The 21,738-nt window shown below is 37.0% G+C and overlaps 2 protein-coding genes across 3 annotated transcripts; both read left to right on the forward strand.

Moving 5' to 3' along the window:
- Window positions 1-7,617: 7,617 nt before the first annotated feature.
- Window positions 7,618-10,502, forward strand: LOC126693813 (cytochrome P450 CYP749A22-like). Of its 2 annotated transcripts, none has more exons than XM_050389957.1 (5): window positions 7,618-8,011; window positions 8,096-8,253; window positions 8,870-9,102; window positions 9,322-9,700; window positions 9,807-10,502. In XM_050389957.1, the coding sequence occupies exons 1-5, from the start codon at window positions 7,729-7,731 to the stop codon at window positions 10,233-10,235; spliced, it is 1,482 nt and encodes a 493-aa protein (XP_050245914.1). In that variant the 5' UTR covers window positions 7,618-7,728; the 3' UTR covers window positions 10,236-10,502. The 2 variants fall into 2 exon arrangements, with proteins under 2 accessions (XP_050245914.1, XP_050245913.1); XM_050389956.1 differs by having other exon boundaries at window positions 7,620-8,011; window positions 8,096-8,319.
- Window positions 10,503-19,726: 9,224 nt separating this feature from the next.
- LOC126691568 (uncharacterized) lies at window positions 19,727-20,527 on the forward strand. Its single transcript, XM_050386587.1, has one exon. The coding sequence runs from the start codon at window positions 19,727-19,729 to the stop codon at window positions 20,525-20,527; it is 801 nt and encodes a 266-aa protein (XP_050242544.1).
- The last annotated feature ends 1,211 nt before the right edge of the window (window positions 20,528-21,738 follow it).

The raw sequence follows: 21,738 nt of genomic DNA on the forward strand, positions 1-21,738 counted from the left end.
TCCAGTATAAATACCCTTTTAACCCACGATTGAAAGAGAGCTTCGAGAGAGAATTTTGAGAGAGAAACCCTAAAGAAAAACCAGATTGTTTCACCCACAATCTCTACCTTAGAGTCTCATCAAATTCCCTCACTCTCTTCCTCTCCATTGTCAAATCCTTGAGAGGCATTATACCAAACCTGGTTCTCACCATTATCATCTCTGTGAGACAGACGTTTGGAGTTCTGGGAAGCAGTTAGGAAGGAGCCAATATTCATTGGTTGATGCTACGGTCTAGTAGCAGAATCCGGAAAGCTAGAAAAGAAAAAGGTTCGGCGCAACCTCGTTGGAGCAAGAAGCTTGGAGGGCTTAGGTGCATTGGGTAGATTAGGCTTGGAGGGTCTATTGCTGTCCTTGTATCCCAACTGTATTTTCTAGTGGATTGATTACCGCTTGGAGGGCGGCGGAGAGGTTTTTCGCCGAGGTCTTCGGTTTCCTCTTCGATAACACATCCGGGTGTTATCTCTGTGTTTGCATCTTCCTTCCTCTCTATCTCTGCCTTTACATTATCTGCTGTGGTTTATTTTGTTATGGCTTAGATAGTTGTTTAACCAATTCCATATTATAGCATATGTTAAGTTTCCGCACACTAGTTGTTTGACATATTGCTTGTGTTGGTTAAGTTGGTTTTGGGGGGTCTAAACGTTCAAAAGTGTTATTGTACACGTTTTTGAACTTTCATTATGCATGCAGGGATCCTCTTCTGAATGGTTGTGTCAGAACGACACATGTGACATGTCTATGTGGTTGAAAAGTGTCCACACAATTCAACACCCTTTATCATCACCGACTCTGCATATTCCAATGAATAAATTAGGAAATTTGGCCTCTATTATTTATGGAATATGTATATACATATATATATATATATATATATACATATATATTTTGAAATTTAAGAGCATTATAACATGAATGGAGTATAAGAAAATCGAGTATCATAACATGAAATCTCAGCCATTAAAACAGGAAGATAACGTTGAACATTGGTTTGATGCGTCCATCATATTCATAGAGGTACGGTCCTTCCATGACTTTATGCATGCAGGGGTCCTCTTCTGAAGGGTTGTGTCAGAAGGACACAGGTGACATGTCTATGTGGTTGAAAAGTGTCCACCCATTCCAACACACTTCACCATCACCGACTCTGCATATTCCAATGAATAAATTAGGAAATCTGGCCTCTATTATTTATGGAATATCTGTATATATATATATATATATATATATATAGGCGATTTTGGCCCATTAGCATTTATTTTTAAAATATTTAGGCCCGAAACACTGTTTGGGAAATATATAGCAATATACCACTTTTTTAGGTACTCGAGCTTGGCAAGCTCGAGTACCATGTTTTTTTAATCCACTATCGCCCCATATTCAAGGAACCCTATAGTGGCGTTTTTAAGCCCTATAGTGACGTTTTCGGGCCAAAAAAACGCCACTATAGGACCCCTTGAACCTGTTATGGGGACTTATAAAAAAATTTTGCAGGGAAAACGCCGCTATAGGGACCAAAAACGTCACTATAGGGCTTAAAAAACGCCACTATAGGGCCCCTTGAACCTGTTATGAGGACTTATAAAAAAAATTTTGCAGGAAAACGCCGCTATAGGGCCCGAAAACGTCACTATAGGGCTTAAAAAACGCCACTATAGGGCCCCTTGAACCTGTTATGGGGACTTATAAAAAAATTTTTGCAGGAAAACGCCGCTATAGGGCCCGAAAACGTCACTATAGGGCTTAAAAACGCCACTATAGGGCCCCTTGAACCTGTTATGGGGACTTATAAAAAAAATTTTGCAGTAAAACGCCGCTATAGGGCCCGAAAACGTCACTATAGGGCTTAAAAACGCCACTATAGGGCTCCTTGAATATGGGGCGATAGTGGATTAAAAAAACATGGTACTCGAGCTTGCCAAGCTCGAGTACCTAAAAAAGTGGTATATTGCTATATATTTCCCAAACAGTGTTTCGAGCCTAAATATTTTAAAAATCAATGCTAATGGGCCAAAATCGCCTATATATATATTTGAAATTAATTAACGTTTCCTGGTGTAGAGTGCGTTACGTGTGCAAAGATTGGAAATTAAACTCTTCAATGAAATTTAAGGAAATGGGACACATTATGGATGCTCTTAAACTTCAAAAATATATATAAATATATATATATATATATATATATATATTAATGGGCTTAGTTAATTAGTTTGTTTGCCCATGCATGCCCAATTTCTATTCCAAGTTTTCCGATTATGCCCAAGTTTCACTTCCCCATTATCTAATTAACACGGCACAAAATCAGAACAAGAAAACCAAATCATCAAAAAACAAATTCAAAACCAACATCCATTAGAGCTTAACAAATTTCCTAACTTAGCTCACACTTAAATCCACAAAATTTCACCACCACCATACAAAGAAATGAAAAGGCAAAAAAAAAAGTCAAAATCAAAATCAACCAGAGCTCAAATATAATTAAAGACTTAGAAAGTAGATATATACCTATCTCAGCACCAAGACCCTGCAACCCGGAGACGAGAACATTTGAAGTGAAAAGCCACCCCATTGTCTCACAGCCATACACGGCAATCTGTTGGCTATGGTGATCTTCATCGATATCCTGCAAATTCGTGTTGCCTAAACCCATGATTGGAATCACTTCTCCTTGCTCTTGTTCTTGTTCTACAACTATCGCCGCGGTTTTTATTAAAAAATAACCATAAAACCCCATCTATATTATTAGTTAGACAACGTTTCAAACATATTTGGTTTCTAACAATTCGAGTTCTCTGCACTCAATTTTGCTCGGGAATTTGCACTTGAAAATCGAGTGTCTCACACTCAATTTCCATACTCACTTGGAAATCGAGTGTCTCACACTTGATTTTTTCAGAGCAAAATCGAGTCCTTTGGACTCGATTTGTTAGAAATGAAATTTGTTTCAAACCTTGCCTAACTGATAATATAGTTTGGGTTTTATAGTTATTTTTTAATAAAATCCCTATGTCGCCGCTACTGTGATTGTCATTTTTGTTGTTGTTGTTGGTCGAATCGGCGTCTTCCTCCGCGATTCGAAGCTTCTTGTTCTTTTTGAAAGCCGAAGTGCCCTCACAACTCTTGATGGTGTTAAAGTTGTTGCTATTGTCTTCTTCTTCTACAACCACTCCTTCACTAGCTCTCTTTCTAGGAAGCATATAATGCAATAAGCTACTGAAGAATAGGCAATAAAACCCCAAAACTACCGAAATTATCACAACCAAAAAAGCAATCAAGTACCGTTTATCATTACCATTAACATATTTTCCAAGAACGATCTATACCAGAACCAGAAACAAAACTAGTACCTCCACATTATGAGCTATGGTCCTCAGCCGATTGTGCTACCCTTTGAGGTAGCGAATTAGTTATCTCTAAAGGAAGAAAGGAAAGATATCTACATTCACCTTTGAGAGTGAGAGAGAAGGTGAACAAAGATGAAGAAGAGTGCTCGTGTGCTAGTGAGGAGGATCAATGGTAGAGAGGGGTGGGTTGAAGATGAGGGTTTGGGAGTCAAAGGGAGAGAGTGAGCGAGAAGGTGAGAGATCGGGCTAAAGATCAGAGAGTAGATTAGGGTTTTTTTTTTTTTTTTTTTTTTTTTTTTTTTTTTTTTTTTTAACTTATTTAATATATACCAAACCTGTAGCCGCGTTTAAACAAACGCAGCTACAGACATGCTTTAAGCTGCGTTTCTCTAAAACGCGGCTTAGGTATAGAGTTGTAGCCGCATTTATAGAAAACGCAACTCTAGGAAAGGCTTAGGTCGCGTTTTTTAAATGCGGCTTTAGGATTTTTTTTTTTTTTTTTTTTTTTTTAAATCATATGGGTCTATAGCCACGTTTTTAAAATCCGGCCTAAGCCCAACCCACAAAAACGCAGCTCAAACATAAAAAAACACGGCTATAGAGCTGATCTTTGGGCTGGTGTAGTTGCATTTTTGGTAAACGTGGCTCAAAGGTAGTCTATAGCCATGTTTTTGTAAACGCCGCTTAAAAAAATGCAGCTAAAGCTCGCGTTTTTTGTAGTGCTTATATTAGAGTTCGATCAAGTAAACACTAGATATGGGATTCTATGCACACTTGACAGCTGTACAACACATATTTACCCAATCAATCCACATAATTCGGGGTATCACAATGTTGTTGTACCCTTGAGCCACATGGTGTTACTGGGTTGTCTTTATTACCATTTGTCATGACTTGAGGAAGTGATAGCCACATTTGTGCTTACCCAAAAAGGCTAGTCAAAGTACAATTAGGGCTCCTTGTAATCACTTGGATTACTTAGTTTCACCTAGAAAACATCCAATTTGGGACTCAACACTCACCTGATTACCACACACTTATCCAATCAATCCACATAATTTGGTATCATAGATGCGTTGTCTATATTTTAATCACTAATCAATAGAAGGAAGATATTTTATTCATTTATAAGGGATGAAAAAATTGTTTCTTTGAGTCTTTCCTCTGGGGCCTTCTTTCTGCTAACTCTATTAAGAAATGCTAGTAAAAATTTATGTTTTGGATAAGAATCTTTGAACTAGTATCTTAATATTCTTCATCAAGTGAGACTGCAACCCTATCCTTCAAATATGAACGTGAACATCTAAATTATACATATATGAATACATAAGTAAATAACATATAAGCAATGGCATATAGGTATGTTTTGGGTTAGGTCTACCAAACTACTAACACTCTTTCTACTTGCGAGGTCAGATGGACGAAGTAGCATGTGTCCTTCTAACACAATCCTTTTAGAAGAGGACCCCTGCATGCATAAAGTCATGGAAGTATTGTACCTCTATGAATATGATGGACACATCAAACCAATATTCAACGTTATTTGATTTTCTTAAACTCGAGTTTTATGTTAAACTCGAGTGGTAAAAAGGTGGTACGTTATTAGATATTTCTCAAACAATGGTAAAACACTAATAATTTTGAAAAATAGTAATATTTAGCTATTTTTGCCCTCGAAAATAGCAAAAGATACACAGTAAGTGCATTAAATTGCCATAACACTCCCACCTAACCATCTTTGCCCATTTTTCACCTTCAGAAGTCACACCTGAAGCCCACAACACTCAATTCAACAAATCCACATTCATCACTATTTAAAGTTGAAACATTGAAATGGGTGGACGCTTTTCAACCACATAGACATGTCACATGTGTCCTTCTGACACAACCCTTTCAGAAGGGAAAAGTCTTGTGCCACATGGGCGAGTTGTGGTTTTTTCTATGCCACTTTATGTGGCACTAGAAGGACTCTTTCAGAAGAGGACCCTTGCATGCATAAAGTCATCGAAGTATCGTACCTCTATGAATATGATAGACACATCAAACCGATGTTCAACGTTCTCTTCCTATTTTAATGGCTGAGAATTCATGTTATGATCCTCGATTTTTTTAAACTTGAGTTTTATGTTAAACCTCCAGTGGTAAAAAGGTGGTACGCTGCTAGATATTTCTCTGGTAAAACACTAATAATTTTGAAAAATAAGTGTACAACACGGCGTGAATATGGAAATTAAATAATTAATTAAATTTTATATTTAGGCATATTTTTAAATATTTTTAGACATAAAATAAGTTTATGTCTAGAGTTTAAAAAATACAATATTTACAATAAACAACAAGTAGAGGAATGAATTAAAGCCAAAAAGATGAAGTGAAGGAAAAAAAAAAAAAAAAAAAAGAAAGAAAAGAAAAAGAAAGATAAACATGTGATGATGGCAAAAATAACCAAATATCACTATTTTTTGAAATTATTAGTATTTTATCACTGTTTGAGAAATACTCAACAAAGTATCACTTTTTTGACATAAAATTCAAATTTACAAAAAACTAGTATCTTAAAAAAATTCTCTTGGGACTTGAGTTTATAAAACTCAAGTTTCTTTTACCTCTATTACAAACACTTTCACTGCCTTTTTCACTAGCTTTCCCACGTGACCCTGATAAAAGAAAGAAAAAAAGAGAAACCCACGTATCGTGTGGTGAAATATTCATTGGAATATGGAGAGTGGGTGATGATGAATTGTGTTGCAATGGGTGGACACCTTTCAACCCACATAAACATGTGTCCTGACCAGTGGCGGAGGCAGAATTTTAGTCTAGAGGGGGCAAAATTAAAGGATGATATTAAAAGTAAAATTAATCAAAAAAATATTAACCAACAATAATAACAAAATAAATAAACAGTTGTAAGCAAATATGAATATATTTCATATTATTAAAATAAATAAACAAAAATAACCAATTCATAACTACTAAAAAATTTATAAACTGATGGAGTAAGAATATGATTAGTGTTACTTAAAAAATATAATGAATAAATGTTAGAAATTATTTTTTGTGATTGGTGACATGCCAATTTGTAAGATATAAGTAGTAAAATTTGTAATATCTCTAGCATCCTTCAAAAATAAAATGCTGTAAAAAGTATCATAAATATTAAAAATGGTATAAATAATGATATAAAATAAAATATAAAAAAATAGTGAAATAGATACAAGTTGCAGTAGGACAAGACAAAACAAAAGTAATGATTTGGTGACTTTCAACAAAGTAGGAGTCCTTTCTTTCAATCTTTTTTCCTCCATGTCAGAATGTAACTACTCTATATTACTATTACTAAAAAATTTTAGGAGAAGTCAGGGGGGCAGGTGCCCCCCCTCGCCCCCCTCTGGCTCCGCCAGTGGTCCTGACACAACCCTTTTAGAAGATGACCCCTACATGCATAAAGTTGTGGAAGTACTGTACCTCTATGAATATGGACACATCAAACCAATGTACAACGTTATCTTCCTGTTTTAATTGCTGAGAATTCATGTTCAACGTGTGGCATTTTTATGATACTCAATTTTCTTAAATTGCCACAACCCTTTCAAAAGATGACCCTTAGGTGGGGTTTGGATCCATGTTTACTTTTGTGTTTCACGTTCACGTTTCAGCCTTTTTTTTTTTTTTTTTTTTTTTTTTTTTCCACGTATTTTTTACTTTTTGAGATAATTATTACTGTTCACATATTGTAACAGTACTGTTCACACACTGTTCATGAGACTTATAGCCACTTTATTCAGAAACAAAATTTTAAAAATAGATCCTATGGTACTATTTACATATTTAAAAATTATTTTACTACAGTGTTTTCAGTTTTCAATTTTAGTAAAAATAAGTTGTATCCAAATGGACCTTAAAGGTTAGCTCAGTGACCACATATAGTGAGTGTTCGCGGATCCACGTTCATGATTTCAGCTTCTCTCTTTTTTCTCTTTTTTTTTTTCTAGCGCGTGAATAGTAAAATCACATGAATTTATTGTGTAGAAGACAAATGCATTGTTCACGGGTCTCACGGTATTATTCACACATTTAAAAATTATTTTGCTACGGTGTTTTCAGTTTTCAGTTTTCAATTTCAGAAAAAATAAGTTGTATCCAAATGAACCCCTACAGTACATTAAATTGCCACACCACTCCCACCTAACCATCTTTGCCCATTTTTCACCTTCAGAAGTCAAACCTGAGGACCACTACTACGCTCAATTCAACAGGTCCACATTCATCACTAATTAAAAGTTTGAAACATTGAGGATAACCATCTAACTCTAAACTTCCCAAAAGTTTCCTTCAGAAAGAGAAAATGGTTGCTGTTGAAATCCTTGTAATCTGTCTTACAAGCTCCCTGTGCCTGTACTTTCTCTTCACTCTTATCCGGGGCCTTCACAAACTATGGTGGACTCCAATTCACATGAAGATTCAATTGAGTTCACAGGGAATCAAAGGTCCTTCCTACAGGTTCTTCCATGGAAGCACCAAAGAAATTTTCAACATGATAAAAGAAGCCATGAGCAGACCAATGAATTTATCACATGACATATTTCCCACAATTCTGCCTCATGTTCACTCGTGGGTTGACAAATATGGTAAAAGAATCTTTCAAAGTGATTTAGTCAATTTTAATAAATTTAGCCATTTTTAATTTTGTTTCCTTTTATTCTTTGGTACAGGTAAGAACTATCTTCAATGGTTTGGCCCTAAAGCTCAACTGGTTGTTACTGAACCAGAGCTAATCAAAGAGATAATGAACAATAGAGACAACGCTTATCCAAAGCCAGAGACCGCACCCTATACGAAGAAGCTCTTAGGAGATGGGGTTGCGACTTCTGTAGGTGGAAAATGGGCAAAGATGCGGAAACTTGCTAATTCTGCCTTTAATGCAGAGAGCCTCAAAGTCATCTCTTACTCTTAGTCTTACCATTTAGAATTAGCACCATTAATATTGCAATTATTAACCTAGAAAAATATGTTTAATTGATTTTTATTTTATAAAATAAAAAAAACTAAATCTTCTATCAATTTTATTATAAAAATTTTACAAACTAGAGAGTTTATTAACATAATTCATGTCACATCAACAATATACATGTAACAAATAAATTTCTTATTACTTTTTGTGTGATTTAAAATTGACACGTCTATTTGTAAAGCTATTAGTAAAATTTATAATCTCATTAGTATCGCTAGTTTATTTTAAATGAACTAAACCCAATAACAAATTAGCATATTATATTATTGACAAAATTCTATCCCAAAAGCATAGATATACAATCTTGGAAATTGTCAAGAGCCTTGTGTAGTTGTAGTTCAATCGGTACTTTTTAATATTTCTAACCGAGATATCAATTAATGGTTCAAATTCCTGCCCAGCAAATTTTCTGCGTATCAAGGAAAAAAATTCTTGGAAATTATTCTAAATTGTTAGAAGGAATTCACTTTTGCAGAATATGATTCCATCAATGATCTGTAGCGTTGAGGTGATGCTAGAAAGATGGAAACATCATGAAGGTAAAGAGATTGAGGTATCTGAAGAATTTAGGCTATTGACTTCAGAAGTGATTTCAAGGACAGCTTTTGGGAGCAGTTACTTAGAAGGGAAGAACATTTTTCAGATGTTGATGAAATTGGCCTTGATATCATCCAGAAATGCTTTTAAACTCAGGTTTCCTGGCATCAGGTAAAGCCATTTTAGTTAAACCAACAATTGGGGAACATAGAACTACTCTTCATTAAATATTCTTAGCGTCCTCATGTCCTAATAGCATTCCAAAATGTGACCCACTCTGACTAGTATGTTGAGGATCATAACTAACCTCAAAATTTTGAAACTAATGCTTATTGTTGTAAATGTACCATTGGTCGATGTTGTCCTAATATCATTTGTACATTTTTACAGTAAAATTTATAAAACTAATGATGATATTGAATCGGAGGAGCTTGTAAAAGGAATACACAACGCTATATTAGAGATAATAAAGAAGAGAGAAGAGAAGGTAATGACTGGAGAGGGTAGCAGTTTTGGGGGTGATTTTCTCCAATTACTTGTAGAGGCTCATCATGATGCCAATGCTAGCCTAAAGATTTCAATAGAAGATTTGGTGGACGAGTGCAAAACATTTTACATTGCTGGTCAAGAATCCACTAGTGCTTTGCTTGTGTGGACTATATTTCTTCTAGCAATCCACACAGATTGGCAAGAAAATGCAAGAAAGGAGGTGCTCAATTTATTTGGCCAACAAAATCCAAACCCGGATGGAATCACAAAACTCAAGACTGTAAGAATGTCTCAAACTCAAATCAATTACTAGTGTAAATGACAGACCATTTAACTCAAATGCAATTCTTAAATTCTTAATTTTTCTGACATTGTTTCCCATGCAGATGGGTATGATCATCAATGAGTCTCTAAGATTATATCCACCTGTAACTGGATTATCAAGAAAAGTTGAAAGGGAAGTTAGACTGGGGAAGCTCACTCTTCCAGCTAATTTATTATTGTACATCCCAACTCTTGCACCTCACCATGACCCCAAAATATGGGGAGAAGACGTGCATCTTTTCAAACCAGAGAGATTCTCAGAAGGTATTGCCAAGGCTACTAACAACAACATAGCTGCTTTTTTTCCCTTTGGAATAGGGCCTCGTAATTGTTTGGGGATGAACTTTGCGACAACTGAAGCAAAGATTGCTCTTTCCATGATTCTACAACGCTATGCCTTCACCCTTTCCCCAGCCTATGTCCACTCACCATTTCAGCGTCTAACCATTCGCCCACAACATGGAGTTCAAGTGATGCTACACTCATTGTAAAGACCAGAATTGGCAGTAAAATGTGCACAGAATATCCAGAGATCAATGCCTTGGGATGTATTCTGTAGCCTTTTTATTTCAGTTGTTTCTGAGCTTAATTGGGATTTGGTAGCTTGGAAAGTAAGTGAATCAATGTGCTACACAAGATTATGTTGATCATTAGTTAGTGTAACGTAATGGCATTTGGAGACTTTTCTGGTATTTCAAGATCTGATACGATCTGGACTGTTTGTCGCGTGTCTTAATTAAGTCATGACTGTTGTCTTATATGCTTGTGCTTACTTTTAATTCACTATGACCCTTTTTTGATCTTGATTACGTGGTTAGTGATCATCTAATACTACGCAGAATGAAGAAATTAGCGGCACTGATTGGTTGAATACTTAGCTTAACAACCTCATATAGACCATGATGGCAGATACATATGCCAACAGGTGTGTAAATGTTGCTTCATTACGAATTCGCGCATACACACCCACAAAAAAGCATATAGTTTCTTTGTAAAGTATGTTTAATAAAGAAGGTTTGCTGGGATTTAGCAAAAAAAAAGGCTTGCTGGGAAGTAAGCTCTCAAGTTAAAAGAAGAGGGACTTTTTTTTTTTTCTACTAGAGAGGAGAAATTTGAATCTTGGATATCTATGCTGAAAACAACATGAGGTATTAGTTACATTACAAGGTTCTTGGCTAGTAGAACCCAAAAACACTTTGGTAAGACCTCTTCTCTCCTATACATGAATAGTGAATTTCAACATGAATTTAGGTAAGGAATTTTATTATTATTATTATTATTATTATTATTATTATTAGTTGGAAGAAGGAAGATTTAAACCATGGATGCCTCTATTAAAAAAATAAAATAAATAGGAGGTGTGAAATAAGTTACAAGGTGCTTGACTTGTAAAATGGAAAAACATATTAGTGGGATCTCTCCTCTTATGTTAATAGTGAATCTCACTATTAATTTACATAGTAGAACTCATCTATATATATGTGTGTGTGTGTATATATATATATATAACTGAAACCTCTGAAACTCCTACAATCACGTCATCACTATTTTCTTTTTCTTTTTATTTTAAAAGGCCAACTCTTAGTCTCTCACGCAGCCCCTCTCTCATCTGCTTCTTTCTTCTATCTTTTAGTCACACTTCACTGTGCTCCTCTCTCAAACCCTAAAATGCCAACCTTATATGTCTCCACTCCAGTCATGAATCTTCTCCACTATTTGGGTATTGGTTATGTTTCCCTGCCTCTGGTATTTTCCTCCCAGTTGCTTCTCTACCTTCTGGCTTTCAATTATTTTGAAAAAACACAGGCTGAAACTTGGTGTATGAAATTTCTAATATGTATTGGTGTTAGATTTAATTATATTGGTTGAAACTTGGCTATATGATGTTTTTAGAATGACTTGACTATTTGAATTTTATATGACTGTAGAAGGTTTGCTTCTTAGTTGAATGCAGTTCAGCTATTTGATAAAATTCCTCTTTCAAAATATGCACAATAGACGTCTAATATGAGTTTTATGTTGTGTTTGTTTCTATGCTTTTAAGCATGCATCATTGTTTGTAGTGTGAAACCCAGTTGAAATTTTCACCATTTCAATTAGTCTTTTTAGTTCATAATAAACACACAAGATAGTCTAAAGAATTACATAAAAATTATTACTTTTTTGTTTGTTAAGTAATGGTATTTTATTAATGGAAATGATTAATATATGCTCAAGATAATGAGCATGAGTACATCGTAATATTAAAAAATTTTGCTTAAAAAGATTGCTTCTTTTAGCTTTATTATGCAATGTTTTATATTCTACAATGTTCTGTTGATCAAATTGGTTGCAACCTAATAATCCTAAGTAGGTGACATTATCTACCCATTTAGTAAGCCATTCTTTTTCACATCTTTGCTAAAATTTGTATTTTGTAGAGTGCTTTGATATGCTTATGTAAGGTTGAATTTAATCAACCATGTGTTGGCTTTATTCCATGACAAATTTGCTTGTAATATAGCACTTAGAAACCTTGTATTTAGGTGTGAATCATGTAAGGGTAGTGTGTGAGAGAGTGTGAAGAAATGCTCAAGACAGTGCAGTGAAGCAGAGACTCGCGGCTAGGACTCACGGGTGGCTCGAGACTTGCAAGCCGCCAAAAGTTGCTCACGTGTAGAGCATGCAGGGGAGCTGAACAGTCACGCCACCTGGAGCACTACACGACAAAAATCCAGACTGGCCATTAAGTTAGCTCGCGACTTGAACTCGCGACTCAGTCAAGTCGCGAGGTCAAGTCGCCAGCCAGCCCTGTTTTTGGAAAAACTGACTCTTCGCATTCCATTCTCACACCAGTATAAATACCCCTTATTCCCACAAAATATGTGTGGCTATTCAGAAAGAAAAAACCCTAAGAGAGGTTTCTTCAAAACACCCACCCAATTAGAGAGAGCTACTCATTCTTAGAGAGAGCTACTCATTCTTAGAGAGAAATCTTTGTAGTCTCTTCTCTGTAAGGTTGAATTTATTCAACCATCTAATTGGCTTTATTCCGTGCCAAATTTGCTTGTAATTTAGCATTTAGTAACCCTGTATTTAGGTGGGTTTGTTGTAAGGGTAGTGAGTGAGATAGAGTGAAGTTTGCTCAAGAGTGTGCAAGAAAACAGAGTGTCGCGGCTGGGACTCGCGGGTGGACTCGCGGCTGCAAGTCGCCAGAAGCTGCACACGTGCCAAGCATGCTGGAAGATGAACAGTCATGCTAGCTGGAGCACTGCAGGACAAAACAGGACAACTGGCCATATGGTTAACTCGCGACTGGATCTCGCGACTTGGTCAAGCCGCGAGGTCAAGCCGCGAGCCACCCCTGTTTTGGAAAAACTTGACGTTTCACATTCCTCTCCACTCCAGTATAAATACCCCTTTAACCCACGATTGAAAGAGAGCCTCCAGAGAGAATTTTGAGAGAGAAACCCTAGAGAAAAACAAGATTGATTCATCCATAATCTTCACCTAAGAGACTCTTCAAATTCCTCTACTCTCTTCCTCTCCATTGATACATCCTTGAGAGGTTCTTGGCCAAATCCTTTTCTCACCATACCCATATCTGTGAGAAGGTTTATTTGGTGCTTTGGGAAGCAGTTAGGAAGGAACCAATCTACATTGGTTGATGCTATGGTCAAGTAGCGGAATCCGGGAAGCTAGAAAAGAAAAAGGTTCGGCGCAACCTCGTTGGAGCAAGAAGCTTGGAGGGCTTAGGTGCACTGGGTAGATTAGGCTTGGAGGGTCTATTGCTGTCCTTGTATCCCAACTTTATTTTCTAGTGGATTGATTACCGCTTGGAGGGCAGCGGAGAGGTTTTTCGCCGAGGACTTCGGTTTCCTCTTCGATAACACATCGCGTGTTGTCTTTGTGTTTGCATCTTTCTTCCTCTCTATCTTTGCCTTTATATTTATCTGCTGTGGATTTTATTTTGTTATGGCTTAGATAGTTTATAATCAATTTCATATTATAGCATGTGTTAAGTTTCCGCACACTAGTTGTTTGACATATTGCTTGAATTGGTTAAGTTGTAATTTGGGGGTCTAAACGTTCAAAGGTGTTTTATACACATATTTGAACTTTCATTCTCATTCCCTCTCTCATTGTCATACCTATTGAGAGGAGATTTCTATCCAAACACTACCCACACCCATTTAGAGTGTTGAGTGTTTTTGGAGTTTTGGGAAGCATTGGAAGATGCCAAGGATGGCGGATGCTATGGTCTAGTAGCGGAATCCGGTAAGCTAGAAAAGAAAAAGGTTTGGCGCAACCTCGTTGGAGCAAGAAGCTTGGAGGGCTTAGGTACATCGGGTAGATTAGGCTTGGAGGGTCTATTGCTGTTCATGTATCCCAACTACATTTTCTAGTGGATTATTGACCGCTTGGAGGGCGGCGGAGAGGTTTTACGCCGAGGGCTTCGGTTTCCTCTTCGATAACACATCGTGTGTTGTCCTTGTGTTTGCATCTCTCTTCCCTTTATCTTTGCCTTTTATTTTCTGCTATGGATGTGATTTATAATTGGCTTAGATTGATTTCCAATTCTGTTTATAGCTTATATTAAGTTTCCGCACACTAGTTGTTTGACATAAAGCTTGAATTGGTTAAGTTGTAATTTGGGGGTCTAAACGTTCAAAGGTGTTTATACACGTTTTTGAACTTTCAGCTTATTTAAGCAACATTTTGTGCTAACCTTATATGAATTTTCTAATACGTATTGGTGTCATTGGATTTGATTATATTGATTGAAACTTGGCTATATGATGTTTCCAAAATGACTTTACTATTTTAAATTTTATATGTTAATTATCCTTAATTTATTGCTAAGTTGGTGCTAAATTTCATTCAAAATCATATTTTGATAGGTACTTTTTGGTCTTTATTATTATTTATTATTCCAATCTTCTATTAAATTTGATTGAAATAGTAAGCTTATAATTTAATCTCCATTACGGTTTCAAATTTAATTTTTCCTGCTACTAGTTTGATAGTTATCGTCATTGAAAGTGTCAAAGTTTATAATTTTAGTACAAATTTTGTAGTTTGTTATTGTGATTATCATGTTTAGTTTCTACGGAAATATAATAATGATGACTGTGAAAGGCTTATTTTGTTTATTATTTTAATTTATGAAGGGATCTAAGAATATATTCCACTCTCAAAATGGTTTTTTTACCCCAATTGTTTTAGGGGCTCTATATACTTGAGAGACTCTTTGAAATTTCTGGCCTATTTGGTAACTCAACTCTAACACACATTTTCACATTTTAAACAACATTACACACATTTCCACATACTTTTTCACCCACACGTATATCAAAAACATTCAAACAACATTACTCAAACTCCTCTACCAAACAGGTCCGAAGTTTCTTAGTATGCTTTCAGTTTTCACTATTAAGGGCTTGTTTGGATGGCTTTTTTTCATCGCTCAATTCCCGTCACTCGTCACTCATCACTTATCACTCATCACTTAAAATATCACACCCCATTTGGCACTATCACTCAATATTTTTCACACTGTTTGTGGGCCCCATTCTTGTCACTTGGTCGGAGCAAAGCTATTTTGTTACCCACCACTGGTTTTCATCCCCATCAGCCTCCTCTTTTCTCATTTCCCCTCACTTCGCCTCTCATAAAATACCATACCAACTTCGGCAAAGGAAAAAAAAAAAAAAAAAACCCGGACCCAAATGCATGAAGAACAAAGCAGCCTAGCAAACTTTTCTCACATTTTCTCACCTTTCTCTTCCCCTACATCTCAGATCCAAACCCACCACAGCCACATCACAAATCTAAACCCCACATCTCAAAAATCCAAACCTCACAACCACATCTCAAGTCCGAACTCCACGCCCACAAATCAAATCAGAAACTTGAAATCACCACGAAAATACCATAACAACCCAGGCACTGTCGTCTTGCCTAACCGTTTAGCCGGAGATGAAGATGAGAAAAGAAATGGGTGAAGGAAAAAAGAAAGAGAAAAATAGAGTAGATCAGGTGGAGGGTAGAAAGGTGCAGCAAGAATCACCTGAGGTGCTTGGCAGATCTAGTGGAGTGCATTGTGTTCATCATGAAGAAGAAAGGAAGAAGCACCGGTGTGAGGAGATAGAAAGAAAAAAAGAAAGAGAGAAGGAAGTTGTCAAGAGAAAGCAAAAGTGAGGAAGAAAGAAAACAAAGGGAGAAGAAAGAAAGAGAAAAAGAAGGAGACGTTGGTGTCAGGAGTTGAGTTAACAATACAATGTAATGGGTCCCACCATGTGAATATAATTACAGAAATGTCATTGAGTTATGAGTTATAGAAACTGAAAACAGCTAAAATGTGTTTTCAGTTTCCATAACTCATAATTCAAAAATCAGAGAATTGAGTGATAGAAACAAAAAATTGGAAACAGAGTTATGATGCTCCCAAACGAACTTCTCGCTATAAATCCCACCATTTTTAAGTTATAAGTTATAGAAATAGAGTTATGAGTTATAAAAATTGATAATTCAAATAGTCCCTAATTTACGGGGTCTATGTCAAATTTATGTTTCATCCCCCCCTCTCTCTCACTGTGTTATTTTTTTATTATTTTTTTAATAGTGACTTCTGTGTGGTCAAGTCAAAAAAAAGTGGGAATGTAATATATATATATATATATATATAATTATAGGTTATTTTTGGTAGTGTTATATGGATTCGGCCCTCTTTATATAGCTATTGGCTATGATTTTTTTTAAAAAATGATTCTATTGATCATTGATGGCTATCTCTGTGCTAAGAAAACAACATGCACTGCTGATTTTTTTTTTTTTTTTTTAGTTGGTTACCATTAATTTCATTATATATATACACGTCAATATTGGCTGGCACAATGACCAAACAATTGACCATAGATGAAAAGGAGCTATATATAATACATGAGGGTGGCTAGCACAGTGACAGATATGCCACGAAGTGTTCCTACAAGAAATGTGGAAACGAATAAACACCTACTTTTCTAAATTTATGAAAATTTTTCTAAATTTATGAAAATTATTCTGAAAGAAACACATAAACAAAAACAATTTACTTACTTTCAGTAGATTAATTACTTTCTTTCAACAAAAATTATTATCAACAACTTACTTTAAATTATTCGGTACATTGCACAAGATAGCAACTAATTATATGTGTAAGGAAGAGGTATGCTGTTATCATACTTATATAAAGTATTAATTATTCATGTAGAAAGGGGTGTCGGTTTAGATATTTAATGGTGTGCCACATTTCAGTTTTCTATTGGTTATAGGCTTTTTGAAAAAAAAAAAAAAAAAATCCATTCATTGTGTGTTCCATGTGGTGCCACGTTGTTGGCATGCAAGGTAGTAAATTTTTTTTCCATTAGTCATGTCTCATGAAGTCATAAGTGATCGTGACATTTTTTTTTCTTAAAAAAAGAAAACAGTATCATCTCATTTCATTAATATAAATTCATTAATATAAAAACACGAAAATGAGCATAAATTTATATATAGTTATGAATTAAATAACCAAATAATTATATATTAACTAAATATTAATATATTATATATAATTAATTAATTCATATGCTAAATAAGTCTTTGGTTATATTTTAGTATTTTTATTTTTTAAATATAAGATCTAAAAGCTTACTTAAATCATTTTTAAAAATTTTATATATTTTGTTAGGTTCTAAAGATTTAGAATTATTGTTGTATTGTGTTGGTAAACCAAGAACAAAACATATCTAAACTAGGTGTTTAGGCAATGCTTAAATAAGGGTGTTTCAAGTTTTCAAGTCCAGCTGATTGCAGAAAGAAAAGTAAAGTTCTGCCTTTCTCGACCCATCGAGAATTAGGCTCGACCGATCAAAAATCACAAGCACAGTTTTTGTAGAATTTTTAAACAGGTCCAAAGCCCGTGAAAACATTTATGGTTTCACTTAACTTCTCTACATATAAAAGAAAAAACTCTAGCCACGTTTTGAAGGTATTGAAGAAGACTTGTGTGCTACTCTTTGTGAGATTTGAGAGGTTTTGTACCTTCTAACTACACAAAAACCTACTATAACCAAAACTACAATCAAGAATTGGTAGAACTAGTTGCTGCATCAAGATTAACAAGTGAAGGTGATCTGAAACCTTTGAGTGGGATCTCAAAGTCACAAGCAAGGCGGCTTGTGTTGCTAAAAATCCAAGAAGAGAAGAAATCTGTGGATTCAGAGCTTGCACATGATCGTGTCAGTAAGTTACTATTAGAGGTAGCATTAGATTTAGGGTTAAATCTTTTGTAAAATCTTTAATTCTCTTATAGTGGATTTGGTTTATCTTGAGGATAGGTAAGTCAAATCATTCCCAGGTTTTTACCTTGAAATGGTTATTTTCATTGGTTTTCCTGGGGCATCATATTGTGGTGTTATTTACTTTTTCACATCTTTGCATGATATGATATATTTGTGTTTAACCTAGGTCTAAAAATTAATCTAAGTAATCACTTGGTTAATAAATTGGGTTAAAAAATCTACTTTGAGGGGTCTAAATGAACATACAATTGGTATCAGAGCAAGTTAGCTCTTGTTTTTAGGTTTTTATACCTAAAATTGATCCTTGATCCCTGCTATCATGGATAATTTTAAGTGTCTATCTGCTTATATTTGTGATGATTTGAATAAAATGACATTATTGTTTCTGTACGGGGCACAGTTCCTCCTAGGGCTCCTACGTTTGTATGATCCAATGTATTGGTGCCACGTATATGAGGCTTTAACCTTCTTAGGCATTGAGCCTTGGACCTCAGGACCTTGAGTGCACTTTTGTGTTCTATTAGGCTCACGGCCTTAGTCCATATTAACCTTGATACCCTTCTAAAACTTAAAGACCATAATGATACCATCATGACACGAGCTGCAAGTGTAATTCCCTACCGGTCAACTCTAACTCGGCCGAGGAGCACAAATCTCCTAGGAAGGTGGACTCGTAGATGCTCAGTAATGCCTTAGGAATTAACGCTGCCGAGAATATCTCCTGAAGTAAGGAACCAGTTCCAACGCCACTTTCACCACAGGACCTCCTATACCACTAACCACGAGAGTAATCATAACTCCCCACTAATTATAAGGCTATAAATAAGAGAAGCTGGGAAAGAAGAAAGGTGGTTGAAAGGGGTACAAGAAAACTAAGAATACAGAGATAGGGAAAGCGTTAGGTTAGTGTAGTAGTAGGATAGGGAGAATAAAACAATTCAGAGGGAGAGAAAATTAAGTTGGGTTTCTGTGAATGACCCAAAGTAGGAAATCCTAAGCCTACTTCACAAATAAGTTATAAGCCCAAGTGAGGTCTAGCCCACTAGCTTCATCCTTGGAGTGCACAATTGGTGCCATTTGTGGGAATCTTCGACAAAGCTGTGGTTCAACTGAGACTCACACCTGGGAAAATATCTGGAAGACATTCGGGGAGCTACGCTGAGAGTGGTTTAGTGGAATCTTCTCAGGGATCCACCTAGCGAGAACAAAGGCACAAGAGCCGTGGAGATAGGGATCGTGGACAAGAGAAGGAGCGGTCCGACCTTGGAGAGGGGTTATACCAAACCCACCGGACAATGCTGGGTGCTGCAAGGCGCAGGCAATTTGACAAAAAAGATGAGGAGTTGGAACGGTTACGCAGACTGGTGAGAGATTTGGAGGTAGAAGCGAAGGGCAAGAATTGGAAAGCGAATCGGGGCAACCGAGAAAAAAGGTCTAATAGTGGGGGAAATCCCTATGAGGCGGAGTCCAATCATTCTGGCTCTCGTCAATGTTGGGCTCGTTCGCCTTCACGGGAGTCCCGTCGACGCTGAGACCGTTCACATTTGCGGGAGTCCTGTCGATGCCGGGATCGTTCACATTCAAGAAAGTCACGACATCAAGACTGTTCACGTTCACGGGAGTATGCTAATCGGGGTTTGGATTCCCCGGAAGAGCAACGGCCCTGTAATGCCGCAATGGATGCCATGAGCTGTGTTTTATGCAAAGCATCTCGATCGTCGTTCACAGACGACATTGAGCGGGCCCTAAGGCCAAGTAGATTTACGCGCCCACCATTCAATTCCTATAATGGGAAAACGAACCCGGTGGAGCACGTCAGCCACTATATTCAAATGATGTCGCTATATACACACAATGACGTACTGATGTGCAAGGTATTTCCCTCAAGCCTTGGGCCCACTGCTTTGAGATGGTTTAATGGGTTACGAAAGGGTTCCATCCATATTTTTGCCGAGTTGATCCAAGAATTCAATGTTCGGTTCGTAACCTACAGTCGGGTAACACAACCAATGGACACATTGTTGTCTATGAAGATGAAGGTCGGGGAAACTCTTCGCAATTACGCCAGTCGGTATTGGGAGCTTTACAATGAGATAGGTGGGGGCAACGAGAAGATCACGACAAGTATTTTTAGGATGGGGCTGCTTGAGAACTCTGAACTATGGGAGTCATTGACAAGGAAACCTCCTGAGGATATGAGGCAGATCATGAGGCGTATTGGGGAGTATAAACGCCTCAAAGATGATCAACTACAAAGTAAGGGTAAGGCGCCACTAGTGAATCACCCTCGACAGGTCGATTTCCAGCCAAGGCCCCGAAAGGATTTGAGGATTCAAGAGCCAGAAGCACAGATGGGGAAGGTGAACATAACGTTCAAGGAGCCGATGCACAACATCATAGACTGGATTAAGAACGAACCGTATTTCATGTGGCCAAACAAGATGGGGGTGACCCGACTCAAAGGAACCAGAACTTGAACTGTACATATCACAGGGACAAGAGGCATACCACCGAGCAATGTTAGGTGTTAAAAGATCATTTAGGGTAGCTAGTGAAGACAGGATATTTGAAGGAGTTTGTAGTGGATTTCAGAAATCGGGGTACTAGGCAAGGTGCTCAGCAATGGGGAAATCTTCTCCCACTACTATTATTGGTGATTGAAGTCATCCACGCTACCCCGAGGGGTACTGTTATAGCCAGAAGAGGAGTGTTGACCATAGCGCCTATGGGAAATTGCCCCGGTGACCAACTGCTCAAGAAGAAAGTGAAGATTGGTCCGAAGCCCACCGCCTTTGATGACAATGATTTGGAAGGAACAATTCAATCGCATGACGATGCATTGGTGGTCGCAGCCCAGATAAGCGGTTTCTTAGTAAAAAAATGACTTGTCGAAGTATGATACACCGTTGGTCGGGTTTGATGGTAGGGTGGTGATTCTTGAGGGTCAAATCTCCCTTCCCATAAATATGGAAGGAAAAGAGGTGGTGGTGACATTCATAGTGGTCAGCTCTTTTTCCCCATACATGGCAATTATAGGGAGGCTGTGGATTCACGCAATGGGGACTGTTTCATTCACCTTGCATGTGAAGGTTAAATTTCTTACCGAGCAGTGTATAGCTGTAGTGAGGGGAAGCCAACAAGTGGCAAGGCAATGCCTAGTTGCCGCGGTTAGTTGGAAGAATAAGTAGACAAAATAAAAGGAAGCTGCCAAAGAGGCCCATTTATAGCAATTACAGGGACCCCTAGAGGGAATGGAGGTCGGTTGTGCCAAGGAACTACTTAAACTTAAGATATTAACAGATGCTAACAGGTATTTCCAAATAGGAGCAAGTATGAAGGATGAGGATAGGGTAGGAATATTGTTGTTCCTTATTCAAAATGTAGATGTCTTTTCTTGGAGCCCATATGAGGTGTCCGGGGTGGATTCCGAATTTATAGTCCATAGGCTTAATGTAGATCTGTTATTTCCTCCCAAGAAGTAGAAGCCAAGGAGGTCAGCTAAGGAGCATGTTGAGGCAGTTAAGTTGGAGGTTAAGAGGTTAAGGGAGGCTGGGGCGATAAGAGAAATCTTCTTCCTGGAATGGTTAGCAAATACCGTGGTGGTGAAGAAGAAGAACGGCAAGTGGAGAGTTTGTGTAGATTACATAGATCTGAACCAAGCATACCCAAAAGACTTGTTTCCTATGCC

Source organism: Quercus robur, chromosome 7 (assembly GCF_932294415.1).
Source record: "Quercus robur chromosome 7, dhQueRobu3.1, whole genome shotgun sequence".
Classification (NCBI taxonomy): domain Eukaryota; kingdom Viridiplantae; phylum Streptophyta; class Magnoliopsida; order Fagales; family Fagaceae; genus Quercus; species Quercus robur.

Excerpts from the sequence above, each read along its gene's own strand:
- LOC126693813 (XM_050389956.1), top strand. The coding sequence starts at position 7,729 with ATGGTTGCTGTTGAAATCCTTGTAATCTGTCTTACAAGCTCCCTGTGC. Across the intron at positions 8,320-8,869 it reads TTAATGCAGAGAGCCTCAAA|AATATGATTCCATCAATGAT; the intron begins GTCATCTCTTAC and ends TCACTTTTGCAG. Across the intron at positions 9,701-9,806 it reads GAATCACAAAACTCAAGACT|ATGGGTATGATCATCAATGA; the intron begins GTAAGAATGTCT and ends TTTCCCATGCAG.
- LOC126691568 (XM_050386587.1), top strand. The coding sequence starts at position 19,727 with ATGGATGCCATGAGCTGTGTTTTATGCAAAGCATCTCGATCGTCGTTC.